A 25,848-nucleotide genomic window follows, 5' to 3' on the forward strand; every position below is an offset into this window, starting at 1 on the left:
TTGTTTGTTTTTGTTTGTTTGTTTATTAATAACAGTGGTGAAGGACAAGAGGATGCAGGAGAACTTGACTTTAGTGGTCTCCTGAAACGTAGGTGAGAACCAAGCAATGGAGCAATGTTTATTCAAAATGGTTTAAGTTCGTGCACAGAAAATGTCAGGGGTAGAGTTAATACATTCAGAAAAATGTTATAGCTTTTTTGCTTATTTTACAAAAGCTGAGTTCTCAAAAGAACAACACATGCTTAAATTTAAGTCACCACATTGACAAGAAATGAATTAAATCCTAGTATATAATGCTATTTCTTACAGTTGATACCATATTATGCTTTAATAATAACATTGAAGTATCTCAGATAAGTTAAAGTATAACATTGGATGAGGGTTTTTTGTGTTTTGTTTGCATGCTTACACACACACACACACACGCACACACACACCGTATGGGGATGAGAAATTCAAACAAATGATCCTGGTATGGAATTTTTATTTTAAAGAAAACTAGTATAAGCAGAACCCAGAATTGGTATTTATTTGTAGGGGGGAAATATCCGAACCAAACGTAATTTCTAATGTTAGATTTTTTCCCCCTTATCGGAAGGATCCCCCTTGTGGAATACTGTGAAGCCATTACCATGGCAACTCCACAGAAGAAGCCAATTTACGGCAGTATAGTAGAAGCCATTTTAAGGCACAACAGGCTGTATCTTAACAAAACACACACCCTGAGGGGTGTTAGGGATGTCTTACCCCCACACTAGTTGTTTCCAGAAAGTAAGTCATCTGTGTACCAAGTTTGGTTGAAACTGTTTGAGGCATTCCAGAGTTATGCTGAAACACACACACACACACACACACATGTGTGTGTGTGTGTGTGTGTTAAACTGATCTTCAGAATTCATTTTCTAAACATACAGACCACAGATGAAACCTTTTCTTATCCTGCTTTCTACTAGAATGCTACCAAATGATTTACTATATTCCAACTGTACATGCTTTTATGGTATGATTATAAACATAAGCATCTCTCTGGAATTTGGGAAGGTATTATAAAGCAGGACACATTTGTAAAAAAAAAAAAATAGAAGCTGTCAGCTGTACTTAAAACTCCGAGATATGAATAACAATATGAAGAAGTGTTCAGACACTTGTTTGTATTTTTATACAAACTAGATGGTTCTAGATGGTTTTGGTTTTTCACACCCTGTTCTGCTCAATAGGCTACAAGAACAATAATAGTTAAGGTTCAAGACTGAAACTTAACTATTTCCCATTTCAAATTTACCCATTGGCGTAGTGAAGGAGGCACATATAGTTTCCTACAACATTTATCTTATTAATAAAAGAGAACACTTGTGACATTAAGATCATACCAAAAATCAAGTTAACAGACGAAACAAAGAACCTCCAAGACAATTTTTACCAACGTTGACAGGGCAAACCATTAGAAAACAAACTGAGAACAAACTCTACTCCTTACTAGCATTGATCATGTTACCTAATTTGGATAATGAAAGTGTTCAAGGAAACCACCTAGCTTAGAGGCCCCAAGGATCTTTCATTTCTTTTATTTTCTTTCTAATGGGATTAGTAATAGAAGGAGCACTCCGATGTTTATACTGCTTCATAGTGCTTTATAGGACTATTTAGTTTACAGAGTCAGCCTATTGCCCCCAACAATCTGGATCCTCATTTTACTGAGCTCGGAAGGATATAAGGCTGAGTCAACCTTGAGCCAGTCAGGATCGAAGGAATCAAACTCCTAGCAATGAGCAGAGTTAGCCTGCAATACCACATCCTAACCACTGCGCCACCATGGTTTTTATTGTATTGTGAGCCATTGGGGGTTACTCGGAGAAGGATGGTGGATAAATCGAATTCTTTTCTTTTGTGCTTTACGTTCATGGATAAGTCCCTGAAGTTTTCTTGACAAGATTTCAGGAATCGCTTGCCCCATTGCCTCCTCCCTAGGGCTGAGAGAAAGTGACAGGCCCAAGGTCACCCAGCCGGCTTTGCACCTAAAGCAAAACTAGAATTCACAGCCTACTGGTTTCTATTCTAGTGCCTTAACTTTACAGGTAGTCTTGAGTTATAGCAATAGCAATAGCAGTAGACTTATATACCGCTTCATAGGCCTTTCAGGCCTCTCTAAGCGGTTTACAGAGAGTCAGCATATTGCCCCCAACAATCTGGATCCTCATTTTACCCACCTCGGAAGGATGGAAGGCTGAGTCAACCCTGAGCCGGTGAGATTTGAACCACTGACCTGCTGATCTAGCAGTAGCCTGCAGTGCTGCATTTAACCACTGCGCCACCTTGGCTCTTGGCTCTTATGACTACAATTGAGCCTGACATTTTTTACTGCTAAATGAGGCAATTGTTAAGTGAGCTTTCCTCCATTTTACGATCTCCCTTGCCACAGTTGTCAAGGGAATCACTGAAGTTGTTAAGTTAGTAACACAGTTGTTAAGTGAGTCCGGCTTCCCCATTGACTTTCCTTGTCAGAAAGTCGCAAAAGGTGATCACATGACCCAGGGATACTGCAACCATCATAAATATGAGCCAGTTGCCAAACGTCTGAATTGTGATCACATGACCACAGGGATGATGTAATGGTCGTAAGTGTGAAAAATGGTCATAAGTCACTTTTTTCAGTGCCGTTGTAACTTTGAATGGTCACTAAACAAACTACTGTAAATCAACAAATTCCTGAATACCTAAACTGGTCCCAACACTGCCTGTTAAATAAAATTAAATAAAAACACACATGTGGAATAGGCAGCATATGATTCCAAATTACAGCAGATACTGTTCTCCAATAAATTACTTAAAAAGTTAAACCAACCTTTTTTTCATTTATTCCTGCCAGGTCTTCATTCTTTCTTTCTCTTCCCATTTATATATTTCACATGCTTGGCTTTACTTTTGTAGTTTTCTACTAAGATGCATGGAGAACATTAGAGTTTGTGATAGTGTGAAATGATGACTTTGGATAATATTAATTTTGTTGCATATGAATATAAATGTCTCTGTATTGATGTAGAGAAATGTATTGTGATGTTGACAGAGTAGTCATTCTTTGAAGTGAGTCAGAGGACTTCACTTAAATATTAAAAATGAAACTTCCATCACCAAGGATAGGATACTGACAATCAAGAAAAGCATTGAAATAGGCATCTACTTCCTGTGTAAGCATAACTGAATTTTGCTTAATTAACCTAATTATTTTTTTAAAACAGATCTCCAGCAAATGATGCAGTTATTCTCACTTCCTAAAATATTTTTGTTAAACATGGCCTGATTTTTTTTAATTGATTTATCAGTCAATACCCTACTTGCAACCTTCTCTTCAATTTATGCCTTCAGTGTTTTATGCCAAAGATACACGTAATTTTCCTAACTTATTTTACCGGGCTTCTAAAACGCTATTTTTAGAGGTTTAAAAATTCTGAATGTTCACTTAATACATTCTGCATATTTTAAGCCAGTAGAGGTGGAATATCAGGGTCAATTTAAAATTTAAAATTCAGTGCTGCTGATTTCAATAGAACAGAAACCAGGTTACAGGTAGTTCTCAACTTGTAACCAAAATTGGAACCAGAATTGCCATTGTTAAGCAGGTCCGTTGTTAAGTGAATTGCATCCAATTTTACAACCTTTTTTGTCATGGTTCTTAAGCAAATCACTCAATTATTCACAAATCACATGGTTTTTAATTGAATCCAGGTTCCACTATTGACTATTGATTGCATGACTCCAGTGCTGCTGTTTTCCTAACACCTGAATTTGGATCATGTGATAATGGAAATGCTATAATAGTTGTAAGTGCGAAACCTCGTCATAAGTCGCTTTTTTCAAATTTATGCTAAACATAACTTGAGGACTATCTATTTATGGATTATGTAGGAGAAGGAGTGGCAGAAACTGGGAGTAGAATCCCTACATAGCCACAAGCGAACTAAGTCCAATCTCCATTGAATTCAGTTGTTCCATATCTAATGCCTAGCGGGTGCTAACCATTAGTTGAGAACATTCCTGTGCATAGGCATGAGTAACAACCAATCAGCTTAACTCAGGGGTGTCAAACTAATGTCGTCATGGCATCATCACATGATGTATCATGACCTTTTCCCCCTTTGCTAAACCAGACATGGACATGGCCACCATGTGACCAGCGGGCCATGAGTTTGACAACCCTGGCTTAACTAGATCTTAACATGTGGACCTGATTTTTCGGACCTGTCATGATGTCAGATTACATTGTATGTAATCAACAATCCATAACTTGTTCATTAGACAAATGCATAATTGCATTTATGAAATCTGAGCCTTTGTCTTGCATCAGATAGCGGTTAAATTCTAGATTAAACTATCAGTGGTGATGTAATCAACTAAATTTCAAGGGCAGCCAGTTATGTATCTAAGTATATACCATAAGACACACTCCCCACACAAAAAGTGGGTGGAAATTTCTGTTCATCTTATGGAGCAAAAAATATGGGTCGCGGCAGTGGGGTCCTTTTACAGTGCTGAACCCCACCACTTCTATCTTTGTCATTGCCCGCCTCGTCAGTCTTTTTTCCACAGTGCAGGAGTCAATAGGCAGAGCTGGCACATGAGAGGACACCTATCTGTGGCCCTCTCAGGCTCCGCCTCCTGCCCTCACCACACTGCTGCTCCATATTCACAGTGAGATGGCGCTCCACATTCATATTTTTTCTTGTTTTCCTCCTCTAAACGTAGGTGTGTCTTATGGTCAGGTGTGTCTTATAGTGTGAAAAATACTGTATATCACTCTCTGGAGGAAAAAATAGATATTAGAAGCTAAGTAGGTTTAGAAATTTAGTTGTAAGGAATGTATCAGTAGTAGTTAATGACAGGACTTTACTGATTTGAGGTTTGTTTGTTTTTAATCTAAACGACTAAAATAGTTTTACACATATTTTAATGATTTGTTGTTGTTTTTTTAAAAAAAATCAGACTATGATTAACAAAGTATTTTCCGGAAGAGAGAAAAAAACTGCATCACTTGTTAGAAATTTGTCTAAAACAAATGAAAGATCTGCTCTATTATATACCCAACCAGTCTTTTCATCTATGAAATAAAATTGTAGTCTCACCAAGATGTTCTTTGTTGAACTAATGAACAAATCCTGATAAAATCACCATCTTTAATTAAATGAAGAGGCCGGATAACACTTTCTTATCATGAAAGTTGTGAAAGTTAATTTTTCTAAGTATTGTACCTGAGAATAGTTTATTTAAGAAACAGTTTTCTTCAATTACATCAGGATCACACCACACTAAAAATTAAGAAGAGTATAAAATCCATCTTTTGTTAACCTGGTGTAATCCAGATGTGTTGGACTTTGATCTCCATGACAATAGGGAATTCTGGAAGACCCAGAAAAACTTCTGGGGAAAAAAAATCAGGTTATAGAAGACTAATTTCAAAGCAAATTTGACTGGCCACTTTTTATTTTTTACTCCAGTTTAATTTCAGTAAAGTTCCGTGGTAAAAATAATCTTGAACTTCAGTATTACACTTGTGATGATACTCAAAAACTATAGCTAGTAGACCAAATTCTTCTGAACGTGTCTGCCTTCCATGTTGAGTTCACCAGTCCATCCTTGCAAAAATCTTAATATGGCAGGGTATAGCAATCTAATCATGATAGTGATATCCTTAGAATGAAGGGCATCATTAACTAACATGCTTTTTGTATGTCAGTAAATGACATCTCATTAAGTTTCAGACTAAAATATTAATAGATGTTTTCTACACTTAATTCCTGACCCAACTAATCCATTTGTGGTTCATCCCAGACCCTTTGACATTTCCTATTTCTAGTATATCTCACAGTTTTGAGACAATGCACAACACAGACTTCTAGTTTCATTCTTCTGAAAATGCATAGGTTTCCATTCAAAGGGCTAATCCAAGATCTGTAATATACTGCCCACTGAAGACATGGGGTAAGTGTGTATCCTGCTATTCTCTTCCTTTCTGCTATTAAGATCTTTAACTATATAACCGAACATTTTAGCTCAAACCCATTCCTAAGCCTAACTAAGCCTAGCTAAAGCATTTCAGTCTTTAGTCTTCCTTGGATTTGATTTCCAGTTGCCACGTTCATAATGTATGAGATCTCATTAATCTGGGCCACATCCCTTTTCTTCTTTCTTTTGTTTTTGTTTAAATCTTTGTTCCTGATTAGGGAATTTAAACAGGAACCAGAAGAGCCAGATATAGATGTGTGGGAACTCTTGAAGAATGCAAATCCCAATGACTATGAGAAGATTGCATTTCAGTATGGAATTACTGACCTGAGGGGTATGCTGAAACGTCTGAAGCGCACTCGGAGGGAAGAGAAGAAGAGTGCAGGTATTAATTGCTTGGGAAAGTTGTACCTTTCTTCCCCCAGGAATTCTCTTCTCCCCACAAAAAAATCTTCTTTTAAAAAGTTCAGAAAAGAATTGGTTTTAATTAAGCAACTCAATTTCTTTTTACTGAATAAAACAAAATTGGTCGTCATGTACATCAAGATAAACTCAAGGCTTGAGGGCCGGATCCAGCCCATGAGGTGCTTAGATCTGACCCGTGGGGCTGCCCTGGAAATAGAGAAGGTGTCAGGCCTGCAGCCATATTCCTCTTGGATCTTTGACCTGAGGGGTATTCTATTATCCTATTATGCCTTTTCTAGTGTGGGAAAATGGGAGGGGGGATTGTACGGAGTTAGATGCTATGTAGCCAAAACAAAATTCCTTCTATAAAGCCAAGGTCATCCTTTGTCTCTGCATCTGATCGGAACTGGATGGGTTGAACTGCCAGCATGGCAGTGGAAGATTGGATCATGTGATGGGCTTGTGGGTGTGGGGTTGAACTTTCAACTGGGTGGGGAAAACCAGGAAGCTTTCAGATTCGGGATTTTTCAGATGTGCCAACATGGCTCTCTTAATAAATTGGAACTTTGAGGAATCCTTTGCCTCAGACTCTGATTTAATTTTGGATGCTATTTGGAATCTTGACTGAAGGACTGGCCCGTGGTGCCTCTGTGGTCCTCCCGAGCTCCATTTTTGCTGGCAGAGCACTTGGGCCTCCACAGGTGCACCTGACGCGAGTGATGTTGAGCTGGCCATGCCCCCCTGATCGCACTGCCCCCCTCCCGAGTCAAACACAACCCTGATGCGGCCCTCAATGAAATTGAGTTTGACATCCCTGATGTACATTATCAGTTTAAGTATCCAGCTCCATTATCAATGACAACTCAACAGTTTCTCCTTCACATATTTCTCTGAATATGAAAGAATAAAAGGGAAGTACAGGCCAGGTCTATACCATTATCTTAGTATGCTTCCCAAATCTGCCTTCTGGCTCTTTCTCTTTATTTTCAAACCATTTCACACTACACACAATGCAGTTAAGACTGGATCTCCAGAGCTCCACATGTTTGAAATGGTTCTGATTATGTAGAAAGAGGCACTGAAATGCCAAAATACACAATTACAATAACTTGGGGAAATCAGGATTCTTCCTTTCCTGTCCCTGTCCAAATTGAGTTTTGGGGAGAAAATGTTAATTCATGAAGAAGTTCATATTTATCTAGAGTATAGATAAAGTTCATTTTTATCTCATCTGTATTTCTACTCTGCATGTACTGGCTGCAAAAATACAGATGAGAACAAGATATTAGTGAGGTTGTTTGCTTCTCTTTGCTATCATGTAATATTCACCTTCAGATTTGCAGTTCAGATCGGGAAACCCTACTATAATAAAAAAAAAAATTTTTAAGTCAGCTAGAATATTTCACTTCGATTGGCATTGTTTTTTACTGCCAGTGGCCATTCTCTTTTTTCACTCAACAGCCTTTTCTAAGATTCTGGACCCTGCTTATCAAGTGGACAAAGGAGGTAAAGTAAGGTTTGCGGTGGAGCTGGCTGATCCAACAGTTGAACTGAAGTGGTATAAAAATGGCCAAGAAATACGGCCAAGTGGAAAGTAAGTATTTGCATTGACTTAAGTATAAAGAATATTTCTTATTCCTATTCTATTGGTGATGTAATCATGGTTGCATGTTAGGCATTAGTGAAAAGATATTCAGGAGTATAAGGGCCTAGGGACAAGCCACCATGGCTTTATTTATTTGCTATGCAGTTTTAAGTTTTATTCATCTGTTTGGTTTGGTTTAGAATCAGTTTTGACTCTTGGTGATTGTCTGGACAGGTCCATTGTGTGTTGGTTTTTTGTTTTGCAATATCATGGAGGTGGTTTGCCGTTGTCTGCTTTTGGCATGTTTTGTCAACTTCCCAGACTAAGAATTGGAGAGAGTGACTGGTCCAAAGTTACTCAGCTGACTTCCATTCTTAAGGGTCCCCTTTACTCCTAGTCACCTTGTGTCTCCTTACTCATAGTTTTCACCTTTTCCAATATACCAGAGGTCCCCAACCCCCAGTCTGTGGACTGGCACCAGTCCACGATATGGCACGGTTTCTGATATGCCAGAAACTGGGCCCCACAAACATGTGAAGCCTCATTCATCTTGAGATTAAATCTACATGTTGTATTCTTCCCTCTCCATGACAAATGTTTTTAGAGAACTGTAACATTTGCACCATATTCTGTGGTATGTTGGTAGTTTTCAGCATAAGTATTGAGGCGGGGTGAATTCCGCTAAACCAATATGTTTAGCTCTGCCTTTAAAAATTCAGTGAAGATTACTGCAGTACTTCCTTGTTTTTGTGGAAGCTTTCTCCATCACTGTTCATTAGCAAAGAAATCTAGAAGGAGCAAGGAAGTAAGATGAGTTAGTTAACAGGACCTCTGAGAAATTAGTTTGAGTGATTAGAACCCCTTTAGTTCAGTGTTTAATATTGGATTAAATGTGGCATAAGGTGCAATATAGCCTTCCACTGGGTCTTTTAAGTTAACTTTCTGAGCCAAGTGTGAAATAATTTCGACTTCCAAAATACAGTCTGTGTCTCTTTCAATGCTTTCTTCTCCAAGAACTTCTCTTAAGAACTAACTGGCCTGAATACATCAAGTCCAGACTATTGAACAGCTGCAGGATGGCAATAAGCTTTGGTCATTATTGACCTGAAACAAATGTGAACCAATGACCTTAAGGTGAAAGGCACCATATCCCATTACATACCCCTTGAGCCATATGGCCTACCAGAAATGTTGGCTGCTTTGCCCCAGCTATTATTGTACTTTTGGAAATATGTCAAGAGTGCAGCAATGGAACTAGGCTCCTGTTACGGTTATTTCCATCTTCCCCGAGCTAAGGTTTCAACCACTGTTGTGTTCAGAACTCTTGAAGTTTGCACTGCATGTTTCCCCATGAAATTTTAAGGCCAAATGTTAGATCTGTCCTTGCATCAGTCTTGGACCCAAAAGCACTGGACAAGTGGAAGTGGAGGAATTGGGTACAAAAAATATCCGCCGGAGAAGAGACAAGGGAATCATTTTTCTTTGGAGGAAAATCTCTCATTGTTATCAAGACTACAGCAAGAAGGAAAGGGCTAAATATATCCACCTCCAAATTGCTACTATGATCCCTAACTTCACACAGCCTATCTATCTACAGTTTAAAAAAGGAACCTGCATGCCAGACACAGTGACCTAATTAGATAAGTGTTTTTGAATACCTCCTGTTGCATCAATCACTTTACAGTGAAGTACCCACTTAGGATCTGAAGGTTGAAGAATAATTACATCTTCTAATAATTCCAACTTTCTTAATCTGCCATTTCCCCATAGATACATATTTGAACACAAAGGTAATGAGCGAATCCTATTTATCAACAACTGCCAGATGACAGATGATGCCCGTTATCATGTCACAGCTGGAGATGAGAAATGTTCTACTGAATTGTTCGTTAGAGGTACAGTAATGAATCATAATTGTTAGTTCAAAGCTTCGGTCCATTTCCGTAATAGAGTCAAACCTCAATTCAATAAATGACAATACATTAGATTTCAGATTAAACATAGACAATTTAAACTGAAGTTTATCCCCATTTAACAGACAATTGTCTTCATTTTGCAGACAAATGGGGAAATTTCAATAATATCAATATATCTCTGCAGAGTTCTTGTTGGTTATTGTTGGTTGAATGGGTGGGTGGGGGAGAGATCTTGGAATCCAATGCAAAATGGATCCAAATTTTGCTAAAATTTAATACCTGACCAGCCTCTGAAATCCCTGAGAACTTCATTTTTCCAAATGGTATATAGCAGGGCTGAGTTCCTGTACCGGTTGGTACCAGTTCACTTCACGCACACATGCGCTGTGCATTGCTCGCACATGCACGGTTGACTGTAAATTGTTCTGCGCATGCGCAGCAACATGCCGGCAATGGGAGAAGAGACTGGGGAACCAGTTCTGGGGCATAGCCAGTCTGGGTCACTGCCTGTTCTGCAACCCAGGCCAAATCACCACTACCAGTTCAGTCAAACTAGGACAAACCAGGAACAACCCAACTCTGGTATGTAGAAACTTGGTCTCTAATTCAAAGGAAGCTATAGCATGAGAAATCACCTAGCATCAGAGATGGCTTGTCCGAGGATAATGTTGCAGAATCCCATCTGGTTTGGTTACCGGACTAGAGGTTTTGCTTTCCAAGTTTCAGACTCATGCTGGAGCCCATCTTCAGGGAACTTCACACACACACCTTTCTTTGTGATCTTTTGTTTATGATATGTTTTCTTTTTCTTCTTTCAGAGCCTCCAGTAATAGTGACAAAAAACCTGGAAGATACCAGTGGTTATATTGGCGACAGAATAGAATTATCAGTTGAAGTGTCTGAAGAGGATGCAAACGTGAAATGGTAGGTCATTTACCACTTTTTTTCATAAATATTTTAAACCTGAATTCACTAAGGCCAGTAGTAACTAATCAAGACAGTCACACCTAATTTCACTCCCATTTTTACCTGACTTTGATTATGACTCTTTAGCTGAATTGATCCTTATGAACCAAACACATTTATTTAAAAATAGAAAGGTTTTTTTAAGACTTGCTAAACGGAAGTCACTAAAGATGACAAACAATACAGGCCTTGATAACCTTTTACAAAAGCATACAGTACAGAATGAAGACAAATGGAAACTCTCCTGAAACTCCCTTTTTCATCACTTTTTTCTAAACTAAAACAAAAGAGAGCCAAAATGCACATGGAATTATGCAACAATAAGGCTTTTGTATGTTTCTATGTAGAATATTTCCCAGGAATTATGATGACGGAACTTCCATAGTTCATACCAAATGAAGGCTTCAATTTGCACATATATTATTAGTAATCTAGGCAGCTGGATTACAAATAGATGGATAGCAATAACAATGGCATTTAGGTTTAAATATCACCCTGTAACACTTTATAGCACACTCTAAGTGGCTTACAATGCAAGTGTTATTTGCATATTGCCCTCAACGATCTGGATCTTTATTTTGCCAACCTTGGAAGGATGGAAGGATGAGTCAACCTTAAACTCTGTCAGGATCAAACTCCAGGGTGTGGGCAGAGTTTGTCTAAATACTACATTCTAACCACTGAACCACCAGGACTCTCCTGGAATATATGAGATCCCTTCTGATTGCCAATTTGTTTTATTCAGCTACAGCATAAAACTTGGTTATGGTGAAATGTAATAACGGTGTGGAAATGATGGTAGAACCCTTGCACTAGATAGGAGATTGGGTCTTATGACCAAAATAACCCATCTAACTATATAGAACTATGATTTTTCTGAAAGTGAAAACCAAAGATAAATGTCACACTTATTCTCTGGTTTCTGATAAATAAATAAAAAGCAAGATGGTGCAAGATAGGTAAAAACCATGAATCTTTGTATATGCATCCAGTTACAAGCTTGTTTTTCTTTGATCACTTTGATCATTTTCTTTGAGCCGCAGTGGCGCAGTGGTTAGAGTGCAGTACTACAGGCTGCTTCTGCTAATCACCAGGTGACAGCAGTTTGACAGATCGAATCTCACCAGGGTCAAAGTTGACTCAGCCTTCTATCCTTCCAAGGTCGGTAAAATGAGGACCCAGATTGTTGGGGGCAATATGCTGACTCTGTAAACTGCTTAGAGAGGGCTGTAAAAGTACTGTGAAGCAGTATATAAGTTATTGCTATCACCGTCACAGATGCTGGTGTGCTTGTTGTTAAAAAACCAAACTAAGCTAAACTCTGCAACTTGATCCTACCTGATCAAGATTTTCCCCTATCCCTCCTTCATTTATCTCATATACCATGCTTTTCTTTTCTTTCTTTTCTTTTTTTTTTTGTTTCGTTTCATTTAAAAGATGGCTTTTTTTTTTACAATCAAATGAAGATTTGGATGCCTTTTTAAAGTAAAAGTACTTTCAAGTTAATTATACCATTTTGGGCTGTTGTTAATTGTTCCTCAGGTTTAAGAATGGTGTGGAGTTACCCCTTGATAGTAAATCAAGATATAAAGTTAAAATCGAGGGTAAAAAGCACACTTTGATTATTGAAGAAGCAACGAAAGCAGACAAGGCAACTTACTCAGTCATGACAACTGGAGGACAATCAGCTGCCAAGCTCAGCGTTGGTTGTGAGTGAACACTGCATTTCTAATTTATTAGCAGGAATCCTTTACACACACACACACACACACACACACACACACACACAAACAAACACAAACTATTAGCATGTCCTTATCACCTCATGGATAGGCTTTGACTGCTTTGAAGTTAAGTTGGTGCCTTTCGGTGATCCAAAATGTGATGGCCTGTCTACAAATTTTTCCGGCCGCCAAACTGGTAGTAATGCCGGCAGGACCCCATCCCTGATATCAGCCTATTAAAAAGTTGGTAAGTTGTAGATGCATATTAGCTAAAGAATTCTGGCTGGCAAGGTCCGGGAAGAGAGCTTTCTCTGCCATTGCTCTCGTCCTCATTCTCCCTCCCCTAGGTGAGATGGGCCCCAAACCTCCTGGCTATTTGGAAAAGTGTTGCAGCCCTGTCTAAGGAACGCAGCCATGAGGCAGGTGAAAGCACCCTGAAAGTCCTTCCTCTGCCTTTTAATTAACTTTTAATTATGATTGCCTGTTTTTAAAGTTTATATACCACTAGCTGATAACCCAGCGTACCCCGGGTATGTATTTAGTCCAATCTTGTATTAGAGGAAGCCCCCTTGCAGAATACTGCGAAGCTGTTACCATGGCAACTCCATTGTGCTGTACAGTAGAAGCCATTTTAAGGCACAACTGGCTGTATCTTAACAGAACTTGAATCCAAAATGCACAGTATCACTGTCAAAAGTACTGTGACTTGGCACTATAGAGATAATTCATTCCTTTTCATTTCAGTGGCCCAGGCATTCCGGAGTTATGTTAGAACACACACACACATGGACAGACACACACCGAGAGGTGTTAGGGGTGTCTTACTCCCACATTATTTGTTTCCAGACAGTGTACCAAGAAATTGCTCAAGGTGTGCCAGAGTTATGCTGGAACATATATACACACAGAGAGGTTTGTGTGTGTGTGTGTTCTAAAGTTTTATTTGTACACTACTCCTCTGTGAGAAAGATGGATGATTTCAAAATTTGATCTATAAATATTAGAATTTCCAAATCTATGCAAGAGTCCATTGCACATGCACTCCTTTTTGTGCACATTTACAAGGTTCAAAATGAGGTGGCCAGCAGGGCATCACACAGACACACCAAGTCCATAGTCTAGGCATGTGAGTACATGATCTAGTCTGGTGTCACTGAATAAATATCCCGTAATAAAACAAAACTAGTGGTCTTTCATTCCTTATTTCTTAAGTGAGGCCACTGAAGATATTGCATCCACTGGAAGATCAGACCGTCAGGCTCGGCAAAGAGATCTCTTTGAAGTGTGAGATTTCTGAGAATGTAGAAGGAAAGTGGTACAAAAATGGCACGCTGCTCCCGCCCAGTGATCGCATCAAATTATATCACAAAGGAAGGTAAGCTTGTAACTTAGACCAGGAAAAATAATGATAGTAAGAGCAATGGATTTTCTCAAAGATACTTGTGAAATTGAACCAGGGTTTAAGAAAAAACTCATTTTGGTCTAACAATTATTCTTCCAAATCATTCCATGTATACTTCAGATAAAGTTGGCAATAATCTACTTGTGTGCAAAAATCTGTGTTCCGGTAACAAAATGTTCTTGAATGACCATGATATTCTGGCTTTCACCTGCTATGTGCCAACCTGGTCATTCTCGGAAGAGTCCCTTGTTTTCTGGATGGATGTTCTGCACATCTGGGGAACTGTGTTGGGCTGAAGTATGCCTGGAACCATTTCAGAATAATCAGTACCAGAACATGTTGAACAATATCCAAAACAGCTGAGAGAAAATCAGAAGATTCTATTCTGTATACAGGACTACCTATTTTAAAAAAATAAGGAGGTATTACAAAAATCTGCATAGAAATTTTATTTGAAAATTGAATCTTGTGTTCAAGAAGGAACTATATAATATTTTTCAGTAAAAGGATGGTGGTGAAGAGTTTAATAACATTGTCCTAGATATATTTAATTAGAAATAAAGTTCAGTGAGTACAAATTCCCATGTAAATTGGCCCTTTTATCTATTTATCATTATTACTGCAGCTTTCATAAAATAAATGCACTGGAGCTAAAGATGGGAAAGAAATTTATTTAGTTCATATTTTAATTGAGTGTTGGACCAATACATGAATTAACTTCCTTACAGTTGTCCAGATTTTGAGATTAGGTTAACCATAATTTAAAACTATTTTAATCACCATCTTCTTCATTAAAAACAATCCCAAGGTAAGAAAGTACTGTACAAAAGTGCATATATTCATAAAACAACATACAAAAGTGCCTGTAACTCTCCTGCCTTGTGTTTACTTGGAAGAACCACCTGTTGGTATTGTACATTTATTCATCTATTCTTATGTATATAAAGAAGTTAATGAATCCAGCTGAATCAGTTATTTGTGTGTGTGCTTTCTGGACTTGAATTTATGCAACAAACTCTGGCAGATTATAACTGTGAAAACATTCCTAAGTCACAGCTAAATGTCTATGGAGATTCTCAGTCATCCAGGTCATGGTTGTTACAAAAGTGCTTTTTCAAGAGGCAACTCTTGAAAATTTAGCTTCTCATCCAAGAAGTCTTCAAAGAAAAAACAGAAAATCCAGTTGCTTCTTGAAAAAGCACATTTGGTTCATAGGTCACATCTTTCAGTTCCCTCGTAACGTTGAACAGTCACTAAATGAACTGTTGTAAGTCCAGAACTAGCAGTATACATTTCAAGCTCTCTTTTTTTCCAATGTGCACAGAAAATAAATGCCTGATACGCTGAATTTACCAAAGTTAAAAAAATGCTTTTGAAAAGCTGAGCTTTTCAATTGCCTTACCTTTTCACAACAATAAATCCTATTGCGGGTTCTACACAAAATAATAATAGGCTTGTGTGAAGGTGTAATAGAAGAAAGACAATTGTGTAAATGCTAGTGCAACACAGTCGCCTCCATTATTATGTTCTGGATTAACAGCCAAGCTCAGAGGATCTTTCCAGTTTAGCTGGCTTTTGCACTTACCTTCACCGAGTTTCTCCAGGGTGGGGCCCTCTGCCCCATGCAGTTATCTGGCCATGCAGGAATAAGAATATTTATTTTGGTTTCCTATCTTGACTTTTTTTATAGAATCCATCGGTTAATTATTGCTAACTCACTTGTGGAGGATGACGGTGAATACATGTTTGTTCCAGATGCCTACAATGTCAACATCCCTTGTAAAGTTCATATTATAGGTAACTCCTATGTTTCTCTCTTTTTTGATTGTCATGTATTTATATAATAAGTGCACAGAAGTCATGTCATGTTTATAAAATGGACTGATTGTTGAATGTTCTTAAAGCCAACTGAGCATGGAACTCTCTTGCCATGTTAGGACTGCAACTTCAAAATTTCCAGGCAGTAGCCAGAGTTTCAAGTCTGTTTCCTGCATTTCAATCTTATGGAAATCTAGAATTCTACATAATTTTCAGTGATTGTGTTGGCCATTTCTGCAGTAATATAGTGTTTTAAATATTGTAAGAAATGGCCTAGTACCATGATGGCAGAGCCCTCTCTGTGGGCACACATGCCATCGTCAGCTGCTCTTTCGGGTTCCGTCATGAGCATGTGCACTGGCCAGCTGGAATGGAACATGGTGAGGTAGAGTGGAGTGAAGAATGGAGAGTGGAGATGAGGGTGCAGTGGAGTAGAGTGAAATGGAGTGGAATGGATAGAAAATGAATAGGATGGGATGGGGTGGGGTGGGGTGGGGTGGGGTGGAGTGGGGTGGGGTAGAGTAGAGGAGAGTGAAGTGGAATGGAGTAGAAAATGAATGGAATGGAATAGAATGGGAGTCCTGATTATAGCACACCAAAGAACTAAAAATATTGATGCTTTTTTATTATTGCATCTGAACAAATCAGTTTGCTAATAAGTATTATTTAAAAATAATAAGAAATATGTTAAATGTTTTAAAATGTAGAAATTATTTCTCTGCTATCCTCTATATTGTATGAGGTATGTTTTTCCAGAGGTATGTTTGAACCGGAGACTAGGACACAATTATTGTATGTCGAAGCATAAATTAGCTTATTGGCAGTGCTGGAGATAAACACAAAAAGGTGTAGGATTATATGCAAATCAGGGTGTACACATGACTAGAAATAGCAGCGTGATGTGGCTGTAGCACATTATGTATCTAATGATACATGATCTAATGAAGGGGTTAAGTGGCCTAGAGGTGGAGCGCTAGCCTCACAATCAGGAGGTTGTGAGTTCGATCCTAAGTAGAGGCAGATGTAGGGTCCCCTGTTTGGGCAGGGGGTTGGACTAGATGACCTGCAAGGTCCCTTTCAACTCTGTTAATCTGTAAATCAATGTTAGGATTAGGGTGTAACTAGGAGATAAGAGAGAAGAACTGTAAAAGACAATGGGGATTGAAAGACCAAAAAAGCCGTAATTCATGTACATAGTTTCTTTTTTGAGGGGTTAATGTTACAGGGTTCCTACTTCTCAGCATCTATGTTTGCTCTCTGGTAACATATCCCAGAGACTGTCATCATTGCTCACCTTCTAAACGTTTTTTGCTGAGTTGACAATTCAGGTTCCCTGGGAAAGTGGTTTTGGGCAGAGGGTGACTGCTAAATTTGATGCTATATAGTTAAGTTAATGCTACCCTTTTCTAGGAAGTTTAGGGGCATTTAGTTTGACTCTGAAAACTCTTCTTCAGCATATTACATTAACTTTGGCTTTCTATGCATGAAGATATTTCTCCAGTCTGAGATGGAAAGGTCTATTCTATCACACATTCAAATTTTGAGATGTTTTCCTAAGTGCCTTGGTTTTGCAGATCCTCCTAAGCTTCACCTTGATGGCCTTGGTGATGATAACACAGTAACAGTTGTCGCAGGAACAAAATTACGTCTTGAGATCCCTGTTTCTGGGGAGCCTCCACCAAAGGTTTTGTGGAGCAGGGGAGATAAGGTAAAATTTCAATTTAAACAAATACATCTTAAACCCAATCTTTTAAATAAGTTGTAATAAAATGTGCAGTGGTATGAAAGGCAGGGCAAAGTGGCTAGAATGCAGTACTGCAGGCTAATTCTGCTGACTGCCGGCTGCCAAAGTTGGCAGTTTGAACCTCACCAGGCTCAAGGTTGATTCAGCCTTCCATCCTTCCAAGGTGGGTAAAATGAGGACCCAGATTGTTGGGGGCAATATGTTGACTCTGTAAACTGCTTAGAAAGGGTTGTAAAGCACTGTGAAGTGATATATAAGTCTAAGTGCTATTGCTAAAGTACTCAGAATCTCTTTAACCAATAAGTACCATATATCTGAACTAAACTCAGGAGGGGTTGTAAGCTGCTGGAGTTGCAATCACCTTTTACAATCTACTATCAGATAATTAAGTATATTAGTAATCCTTCATAAAATATCGCAGGTATCCAGAAAAGATATAGATTGAAAGGCATAATTGGTATCTTTGGGAGATGATAAATAGGTACTCCTCAAGTTACAACCAATTGATTAGTTACTTGAAGTTAAAATGGACCTTCCAATGGGCACTTATGATCTGGTCCTGAACTTCCAATGGCCACACACATCTCCGTAATCATGTGAGTACATGATGGGTACTTGCCAAGCAGCCTGCATTTACAGCCGTTTCCAGTGCGTGGACACATGATCACATGTCACAAAACTGCCCCATAGCAAACAATTGATTCGCTTAACGATCATTGCAGAAAGATCATAAAATCAGGTCAGTCCCACAGCGAATCACTTTACAACCATGATGGGCAGCTGCACTAGGATCATTAAGTCGAGGACAACCAGTAAAATTAGGAAAGTGTTAAGAATAGATCGACATTCTTTAAATTCTCTCTGTGAATTTCAGTCAACTACCAAGAATGTCCACAGGCAATAGTCAAAAAAGCCAAGAAGGGACACTTCGCATCTCTTTTTTTATGTGTGATGCCTTAAAAATAGAAAAAGCTTCAGCCACACCATCCTCACTAGCGTGCTGGGGTATTTTTTAACCATACCCAGTGGATAAGACTGCCTGCTATCCCTCTCAGTTGTTAGACCATTGTCTGAATGCTTTGAAAACAGTCATGTGAAAATGCAGGTAGTCCTCGGTTAGGAACTGCCTCATTTAGCAAATCTTCACAGTTATAACTGTGGCGCAAAAGTAATCTTGCAACCAAGACTGGCATTTATAATCTTCACAGGCCTGTAAAGCCAAGTAATGCTGAAGCCGGATCCCAAGCACAGTGCGGTTTCAATTAGTGACCACTTCGTTTAATGACTGAATTGCCAGTTCAGTTGTGGTCACTGGATAAGGGCTGAATATACAACTGAGAAATATTGCTAAACATTAGCATGCAGTATTAGAGCTTAGCAATAGCAATAGCACTTAGACTTATATACCACTTTACAGTGCTTTACAGAGTCTGCCTATTGCCCCCAACAATCTGGCTCCTCATTTTACCCACCTCGGAAGGATGGAAGGCTGAGTCAACCTTGAGCCTGATGAGATTTGACCTGCCAAATTGCATGCAGCTGGCAGTCAGCAGAAGTACCTTGCAGTACTGCACTCTAACCACTGTGCCACCTTAATGCAAGAGTAGGGAGATAAATTTTAAGGATGCCAGTATTTTTCCAGAGAGAATTCAATAATATCTGGGTTATTGGGCACAGTGGAATATGTCTTGTAAAATAACCATTTATCAAAAGATCAACTGGGAAGATTGCTGCTCCACCCCACCCCACCCCATTTCCCTTTATTAGCTCAAGTGATTTTTTTTCTTCACTTCCTCAATAAATAGATATGCTTCCAAATACAGACTAAGTGGCAATCATGTATTTTTAATTGTTCTAAGAAAGCCCTGAAGGCACATGTTAAGTCACAGCTACTCTTTAAACATAAAGATGTTTTGGTGGCATGGTGCTTTGCTTTATGGCATGCCAACGCATCATTTTGATTTAAACAATTTTAAAAACAGAAAGCATTGTTAAAGTAAGCACAAAGGCTGAAGTATCAAGAATGTGTCCCTGGAGTATTTGACAAATTCCTTGCTACATTTGTGCAATTTCCATATAACATATCCTAATTCAATTCTGATTGTCGATCCTCTGGTGATTTCTAATTTCCCCCCCTTTTTAAACTATTTTTCTCCCCCTACCCTATTCCCTTCTGCAAAATGATTGGCAGTGGATTATGGATTCTGCATCCAGAATACGGGCAGAGAATTATCCAGACAGCAGTTGTTTGGTGATTGATTCAGCTGAAAAAGATGACTCGGGTTCTTACAGAATAATGCTGAAAAATGAAGCTGGAGAAGACTCCGCACACATCAATATAAAAGTAGTTGGTAAGTCAATGCTTTTATACTAAAGTAGCACCAATGCTCTTCCTATTTCAGCCTTTTCCAAACTGATGCCCTCCATAAGGGTTGTGTCTGCAAACTATCTAACAAAATGAAATTCATTGTAGAGAAAAGTAAAGTCTTACACTTAGGCAAGAAAAACCAAAAGTACACATACAGATCGGGTGAAACCAGGACAGCAGTAACTGTGAGAGGGATCTTAGAGTCTTAGTGGACAACCAGTTAAATATGAGTCAGCAGTGTGCGGTGGCAGCCAAAAAAGCCAATGCAATCCTAAATTGCATTAACAGATGGATGCAATCAAGGTCAAGTTAACTAAGTACTAATACCACTCTATAAAGCCTTAGTAAAACCACATTTAGAATACTGCATCCAGTTTTGGTCATAAAAGTTGATGTTGAGACTCTAGAAAAAGTGCAGAGAAGAGCAACCAGGATGATTAGGGGACTGGAGGCTAAAACCAGTGGTGGGATTCAGCTAGTCTGCACCTATCCAGGAGAACCGGTTGTTAACTTTCTAAGCAGTTCAGAGAACCTGTTGTTGGAAGAAATCTCCTTTTGTTTTTTCCCCACTTTACAGGACTAATCCTGTAAGGAAGGCAGGAAGGAAACATTCTGGTGTTGTTTTTAGCCTAATCTTTATTGCCCTGTTTACAGAAGCCCTCATTGCATTGTAACAGCTAAGGCGAAGCGCCCACAAAGTGAGTGATGTTGAGTTGGCCATGCCCACCCAGTAACATGACCACCGAGTCACATCCACACAGTTGGTCATTAGGGCTGAGAACCGGTTGCTAAATTATTTGAATCCCACCACTGACTAAAACATATGAAGCACAGTTACAGTAACTGGGTATGGCTAGTCTAGTGAAGAGAAGGACAAGGGGACACACGATAGCAGTATTCCAATATTTGAGGGGCTGCCACAGAGAGGAAGGGGTCAAGTTATTTTCCAAGGCATCCGAAAGTCAGACAAGGAATAATGGAAGGAGATCAAGGAGAGATTCAACCAAGAAATAAGGAGAAATTTTCTGAGAACAATCAACCAATAGAACAGCTTGCCTTCGGAAATTGTGGGAGCTTCATCACTGGAGATTGGTGATGATTGGTGATAATGATTCAAGAAGAGATTGGACTGCCATTTGTCAGAAATGGTGTAGGGTCTCCTGCTTGGGCAGGGGGTTAGACAAGGTCTCTTCCAACTCTGTTAATCTGTGAAACTCCTATAATTCCCAACCAGCATGAAAATTGACCTAATGACTTAGAATTCTGAGTATGTTTTCAGTCATTTTAAAGAATGTTGCTTTTCAATAGCTCTGAGTTAAAAATAGGATTCGAAGTGATTTTTCCCCCCCAAATGAATTTCTTACTAATTCAGTAAAGATTTCATCTTGGAAACCCTCAGCAAATTTACCGTAAATTGTGTGGACTTCAACACCCATAATTTCTGGCTGAGGATCCATAAATTTTTAAGTTGCTGAGTGGAGAAACACTGATTTAGATTATAACATTTGAAACATTTTGTTAAACGTTAACTATTTAATGAAAACCTAATGTGAAATCCCAAGTAAATATGTCTTCGATCCAATCTATTGAAATCAATGGGATTTAGCTTATTTGTGGTTAATTTAAATTCCATAATGTAAGTGACTTTGGATTTTTTTAAAGTGAGCCTGGATATTTGCTCCAATATAGCTATAAGTAATTTGGTCTGAGATGAAGAAAAGTAAAACTCTTTTATTTTCCAGTAAAACGTTAACAACTTAAAACTTCTAATTGCAACAGATATTCCTGATCCTCCAGAGGCACCCAATGTGATTGAGATAGGAGAAGACTGGTGTATTATGACCTGGGAACCTCCAGCCTATGATGGCGGATCTCCTCTGTTAGGTATGTAGAAACTGGTATTTTAATGATTTTGTAGAATTATTGGGTGGCTCTTTGAAATGGAAGTATACACTATTCATAAGCAGAAGGGTTTCAATTGAGAGTTTTTGCTCAAGGAAATGTGTAAGCTATATTATTATTATTTAGATGTTGAAGGTGACCAAGTGAAATAGGTCTTCTGAAAACTGAGAAGACTAAACCTCTTGTCCTGGTAATGGACCCTGATTAGATCCTGAAATAAGTCCTGTCCATAACACTTGTTGGCTCAGGCTAAGACACTGAGCTTGTTGATTAGTAAGGCCAGCAGTTCAGCGGTTCGAATCCCTAGCACCATGTAATGAAGTGAGCTCCCTTTACTTGTCCAGCTTCTGCCAACCTAGCAGTTCGAAAGCATGTAAAAATGCAAGTAGAAAAATAGGAACCACCTTTGGTGGGAAGCTAACAGCGTTCTTTGCCTCTTCGCTGTTTAGTCATGCTGGTCACATGACCACAGAGACTTCTTTGGACAGTGCTGGTTCTTCGGCTTTGAAACGGAGATGAACACCGCCCCCTAGAGTCAGGAATGACTAGCACATATGTGTAAGGGGAACCTTTACCTAACAATTGCATTTTTGGAAATTCTAACCCTAACCCTAACCTCAACTAATAGGTTTTTAATATATGCATATATTTTATTTAGGATACTATATTGAAAGGAAAAAGAAGCAAAGCTCCAGATGGATGAGATTAAATTTTGATCTTATTAAAGAAACAACTTTTGAGCCCAAAAAGATGATTGAGGGAGTTGCTTATGAGGTGCGTGTGTTTGCAGTCAATGCCATCGGGACTTCCAAGCCAAGCATGCCGTCAAAACCTTTTGTGCCTCTAGGTAAGTAAATCATAACCATGTATTTAATTATGCATTACTTTTATTAAATGGGTTTATTGCAATACGGTACTGTAGCGCCCTGGAAATTAATTAAAAATACAGTAGATATTCATTCACATAAAATCTAGGAAGAAAGATAGTTGATTTAATTCAGTTTCAGAGAAGACTTCAGAATTCTGTAGAAATAGGAAGCAGGAAAACAAATTAATCTTTCTCACTTGAAGTTGCAGTCATGAAGCTTTGTTTTGTTTTGGTCTGGTCTGACCTACTGGAATACCATCAGAAAGAAATCCCATTACCAATAAAGTTGATCAATGTTGAACATAATTATTACTGACGATTCAATATTGGCTGCCACTTCATTATTATTCTTTAAATTAACACATATTTTTCATCAGAAGATATTACAAACCTGTGTAGGATCAAAATGGTATAGGTGTCCTCCTTGGGCAAGGGACTGGACTAGATGACCTACAAGGTCCCTTCCAACTCTGTTAATCTGACTAATCTGCATATATTCAGTCTTACTCAACCTCAGAAACTTTAAGGTGCATGGACTTCATTTCCCAGAATTGCTGGCTGAAAGCCAATTTGGGGACTTGAAGTCAGTGGTAGGTTCCGGATCCCGTTCCAACTGGTACGGTTGGAATGGGCCCAGTGTCACCCACAGGGATGTGCACGGCACGCACATGTGTCATACCTGCCTGCGACGCCTCCGCAAGCCTCCGTGAGGCTCCAGCTGCTCGGTGGAGGGTTGCGCAGGCGCCGTACATGCCATGAGCATGAGCATGCGCAGAAGCGCCAAAGGCTTAAAGGACAGGTAAGGAGCTTGGGCGGACGGGTGGGCCATCCGGAGCACCGTACCGGAACAGTACCAATGCTCCAGGCAGGCTCCGGTACACCGATACCAGGGCGTACCGTCTGCAACCCATCACTACTTGAAGTCCACACATCTTAAAGTCACCATGGTTTAAAAACAGTGGTCTAGACTCCTGGATCCTTCTCAATAGCACCCAATTTACCATGTCTAAGGTTAATTGTTGTTCCTGTGCTAACTTTTGTCTAAATCCCTCATCTTTATTTTAATAGTCATCCCCATTCTAAGCCTTATTCCATTCATACTGCCGTTTCATTCCCCTTATCTATGTTTTGATAATTTTAAGATGATATTTCTTTTGAAAAATCAGATTTTTCAATTGTTTATGTTAGGGACTGCAGAAGATGAGCTCAGTGGTTCTAAATATCACCTATTCTAATGAAAACAAGAGAAGTGTACACATAACAAGCTGGTATTATCCTATGTATTTTCCTAATGCAAAAATTATTTACATTAGTAATGCGACACTGCAAATCTTTCATGTGCTTGCTAATTTTTAAGGTGCTGTAAGATTCTTTGTTAACTAATATAACGAGCATGAAAATTGTTTAGTAACCTACAAGAGTTTATCTATATTTTGTTAAATAAAATTTTTGTTAAGAAAAGCAAAGTCTTACACTTAGGCAAGAAAAACCAAAAGTACACATATAAACTGGGTGAAACTGGGCTTAATAGCAGTAACTGTGAAAGGGATCTTGAAGTCTTAGTGGACAACCAGTTCAATATGGGCCAGAAACATGTGGTGGCAGCCAAAAAAGCCAATGCGATCCTAAATTGAATTAACAGAGGGATGCAATCAAGGTCAAGTTAACTAAGTACTAATACCACTCTATAAAGCCTTAGTAAAACCACATTTAGAATACTGCATCCAGTTTTGGTCATAAAAGTTGATGTTGAGACTCTAGAAAAAGTGCAGAGAAGAGCAACCACAATGATTAGGGGACTGGAGGCTAAAACATACAATGAACAGTTGCAGGAACTGGGTATGGCTAGCCTAGTGAAGAGAAGGACTGGGGGAGACATGATGATAGTCTTCCAATATTTAAGGGGCTGCCCTAGAGAGGAGGGGGTCAAGCTATTTTCCAAGGCATCTGAAGGCCAGACAAGGAATAATGGATGGAAACTGATCAAGGAGAGATTCAACCTAGAAATAAGGAGAAATTTTTTGACAATGAAAATGATCAACCAATGGAACAGAAGTTGCCTTTGGAAATTGTGGGAGCTTCATCACGGGAGGTTTTCAAGAAGAGATTGGACTGCCATTAGTCAGAAATGGTGTAGGCTCTCCTGCTTGGGTGGAGGGTTGGACTAGATGATCTACAAGGTCCCTTCCAACTCTGTTAATCTGTTAAATCTGTTAAACTAATGTCAATACTCTCTTTTGTTGCTTTTAGCTGTCACAAGTCCTCCTACCTGTCTGGCAGTTGACTCTGTCACTGATACTACAGTTACCATGAAGTGGCGACCACCAGATCAGATTGGAGCAGCAGGTTTAGATGGTTATATTATAGAGTATTGCTTTGAAGGAAGTAAGTCCCAATCATATTTCATGCAAAAGATAAAATATACCCATTTTTTTCTATTCAACAACAGCTTTGGTCAATGTATGTAAAATATAAAGATTCTCCAAAGTAAACTAAAAAGACCCTTTCAAAATTTGTGTTGAATTCACCATAGAAGAAGTTCTTAAGTAACTAGTAAGCTATGCATTGTTCTATACATCTTCTCAACTGTTGAATCAGGGAAAACATCTGGCTGTGGATGATTTGTGCCACTGATTATACTAAAGACAATTATGTTGGATTTTTATTAATGTTAACTAGACTGTACTTCCAAATTGTTCTCAAATGTCTCCCAAACTTTTAGTCTAAGTAGAAAAGATATTGATCTGAAATAAAGATCAACAATCAGCTAGAAATTTTAAAGAATAGGGCAAAAATGGAATGGAATACAAACATGTTGTATTTGATTATTATTATTACGGCTGCTGCTGCTTCTGTTGCTTCTACTTTTATGGAACAGCTCAATAATAATTCAGAAATCTCAGGCTCCATAAATCTGTTAACTTTATGAGGGTTGTTAGCATATACAATTCCTGATTCATAAAAATCTAGCAGATGGTTTGGGAAATTTTCCCAAAGTAGAATATTCAGCAAACTGCAGAAAAATGGAAAACACAGCTGGAACATAGCTAATAGCTTCCAATTTATATTTTACTCTCCTTAACAAATTATTTATCATTTCTTCCTAGCAAGTATTTAAAAGTAAGCAGCTTTGATCTCTATCTTTTGTTTTTT

At 38.7% G+C, this 25,848-nt stretch overlaps 1 protein-coding gene across 1 annotated transcript in view; it reads left to right on the plus strand.

Annotated features, from left to right (window-relative positions):
* The window catches only part of MYBPC1 (myosin binding protein C1), a 71,743-nt gene that overhangs the window by 21,110 nt on the left and 24,785 nt on the right, over positions 1-25,848 (plus strand). Inside the window, exons 8-20 of the mRNA XM_032221114.1 lie at positions 36-92; positions 6,216-6,382; positions 7,864-7,996; positions 9,758-9,882; positions 10,722-10,827; positions 12,412-12,578; positions 13,806-13,968; positions 15,686-15,792; positions 17,388-17,521; positions 19,749-19,908; positions 21,705-21,809; positions 22,486-22,674; positions 24,946-25,081. Of these exons, the coding sequence (XP_032077005.1) occupies positions 36-92; positions 6,216-6,382; positions 7,864-7,996; positions 9,758-9,882; positions 10,722-10,827; positions 12,412-12,578; positions 13,806-13,968; positions 15,686-15,792; positions 17,388-17,521; positions 19,749-19,908; positions 21,705-21,809; positions 22,486-22,674; positions 24,946-25,081 (1,749 nt within the window). The remainder of the gene's footprint in view (positions 1-35; positions 93-6,215; positions 6,383-7,863; positions 7,997-9,757; positions 9,883-10,721; positions 10,828-12,411; positions 12,579-13,805; positions 13,969-15,685; positions 15,793-17,387; positions 17,522-19,748; positions 19,909-21,704; positions 21,810-22,485; positions 22,675-24,945; positions 25,082-25,848) is intronic.

The sequence above is a fragment of the Thamnophis elegans genome, chromosome 7 (genome assembly GCF_009769535.1).
Source record: "Thamnophis elegans isolate rThaEle1 chromosome 7, rThaEle1.pri, whole genome shotgun sequence".
Taxonomy (NCBI): domain Eukaryota; kingdom Metazoa; phylum Chordata; class Lepidosauria; order Squamata; family Colubridae; genus Thamnophis; species Thamnophis elegans.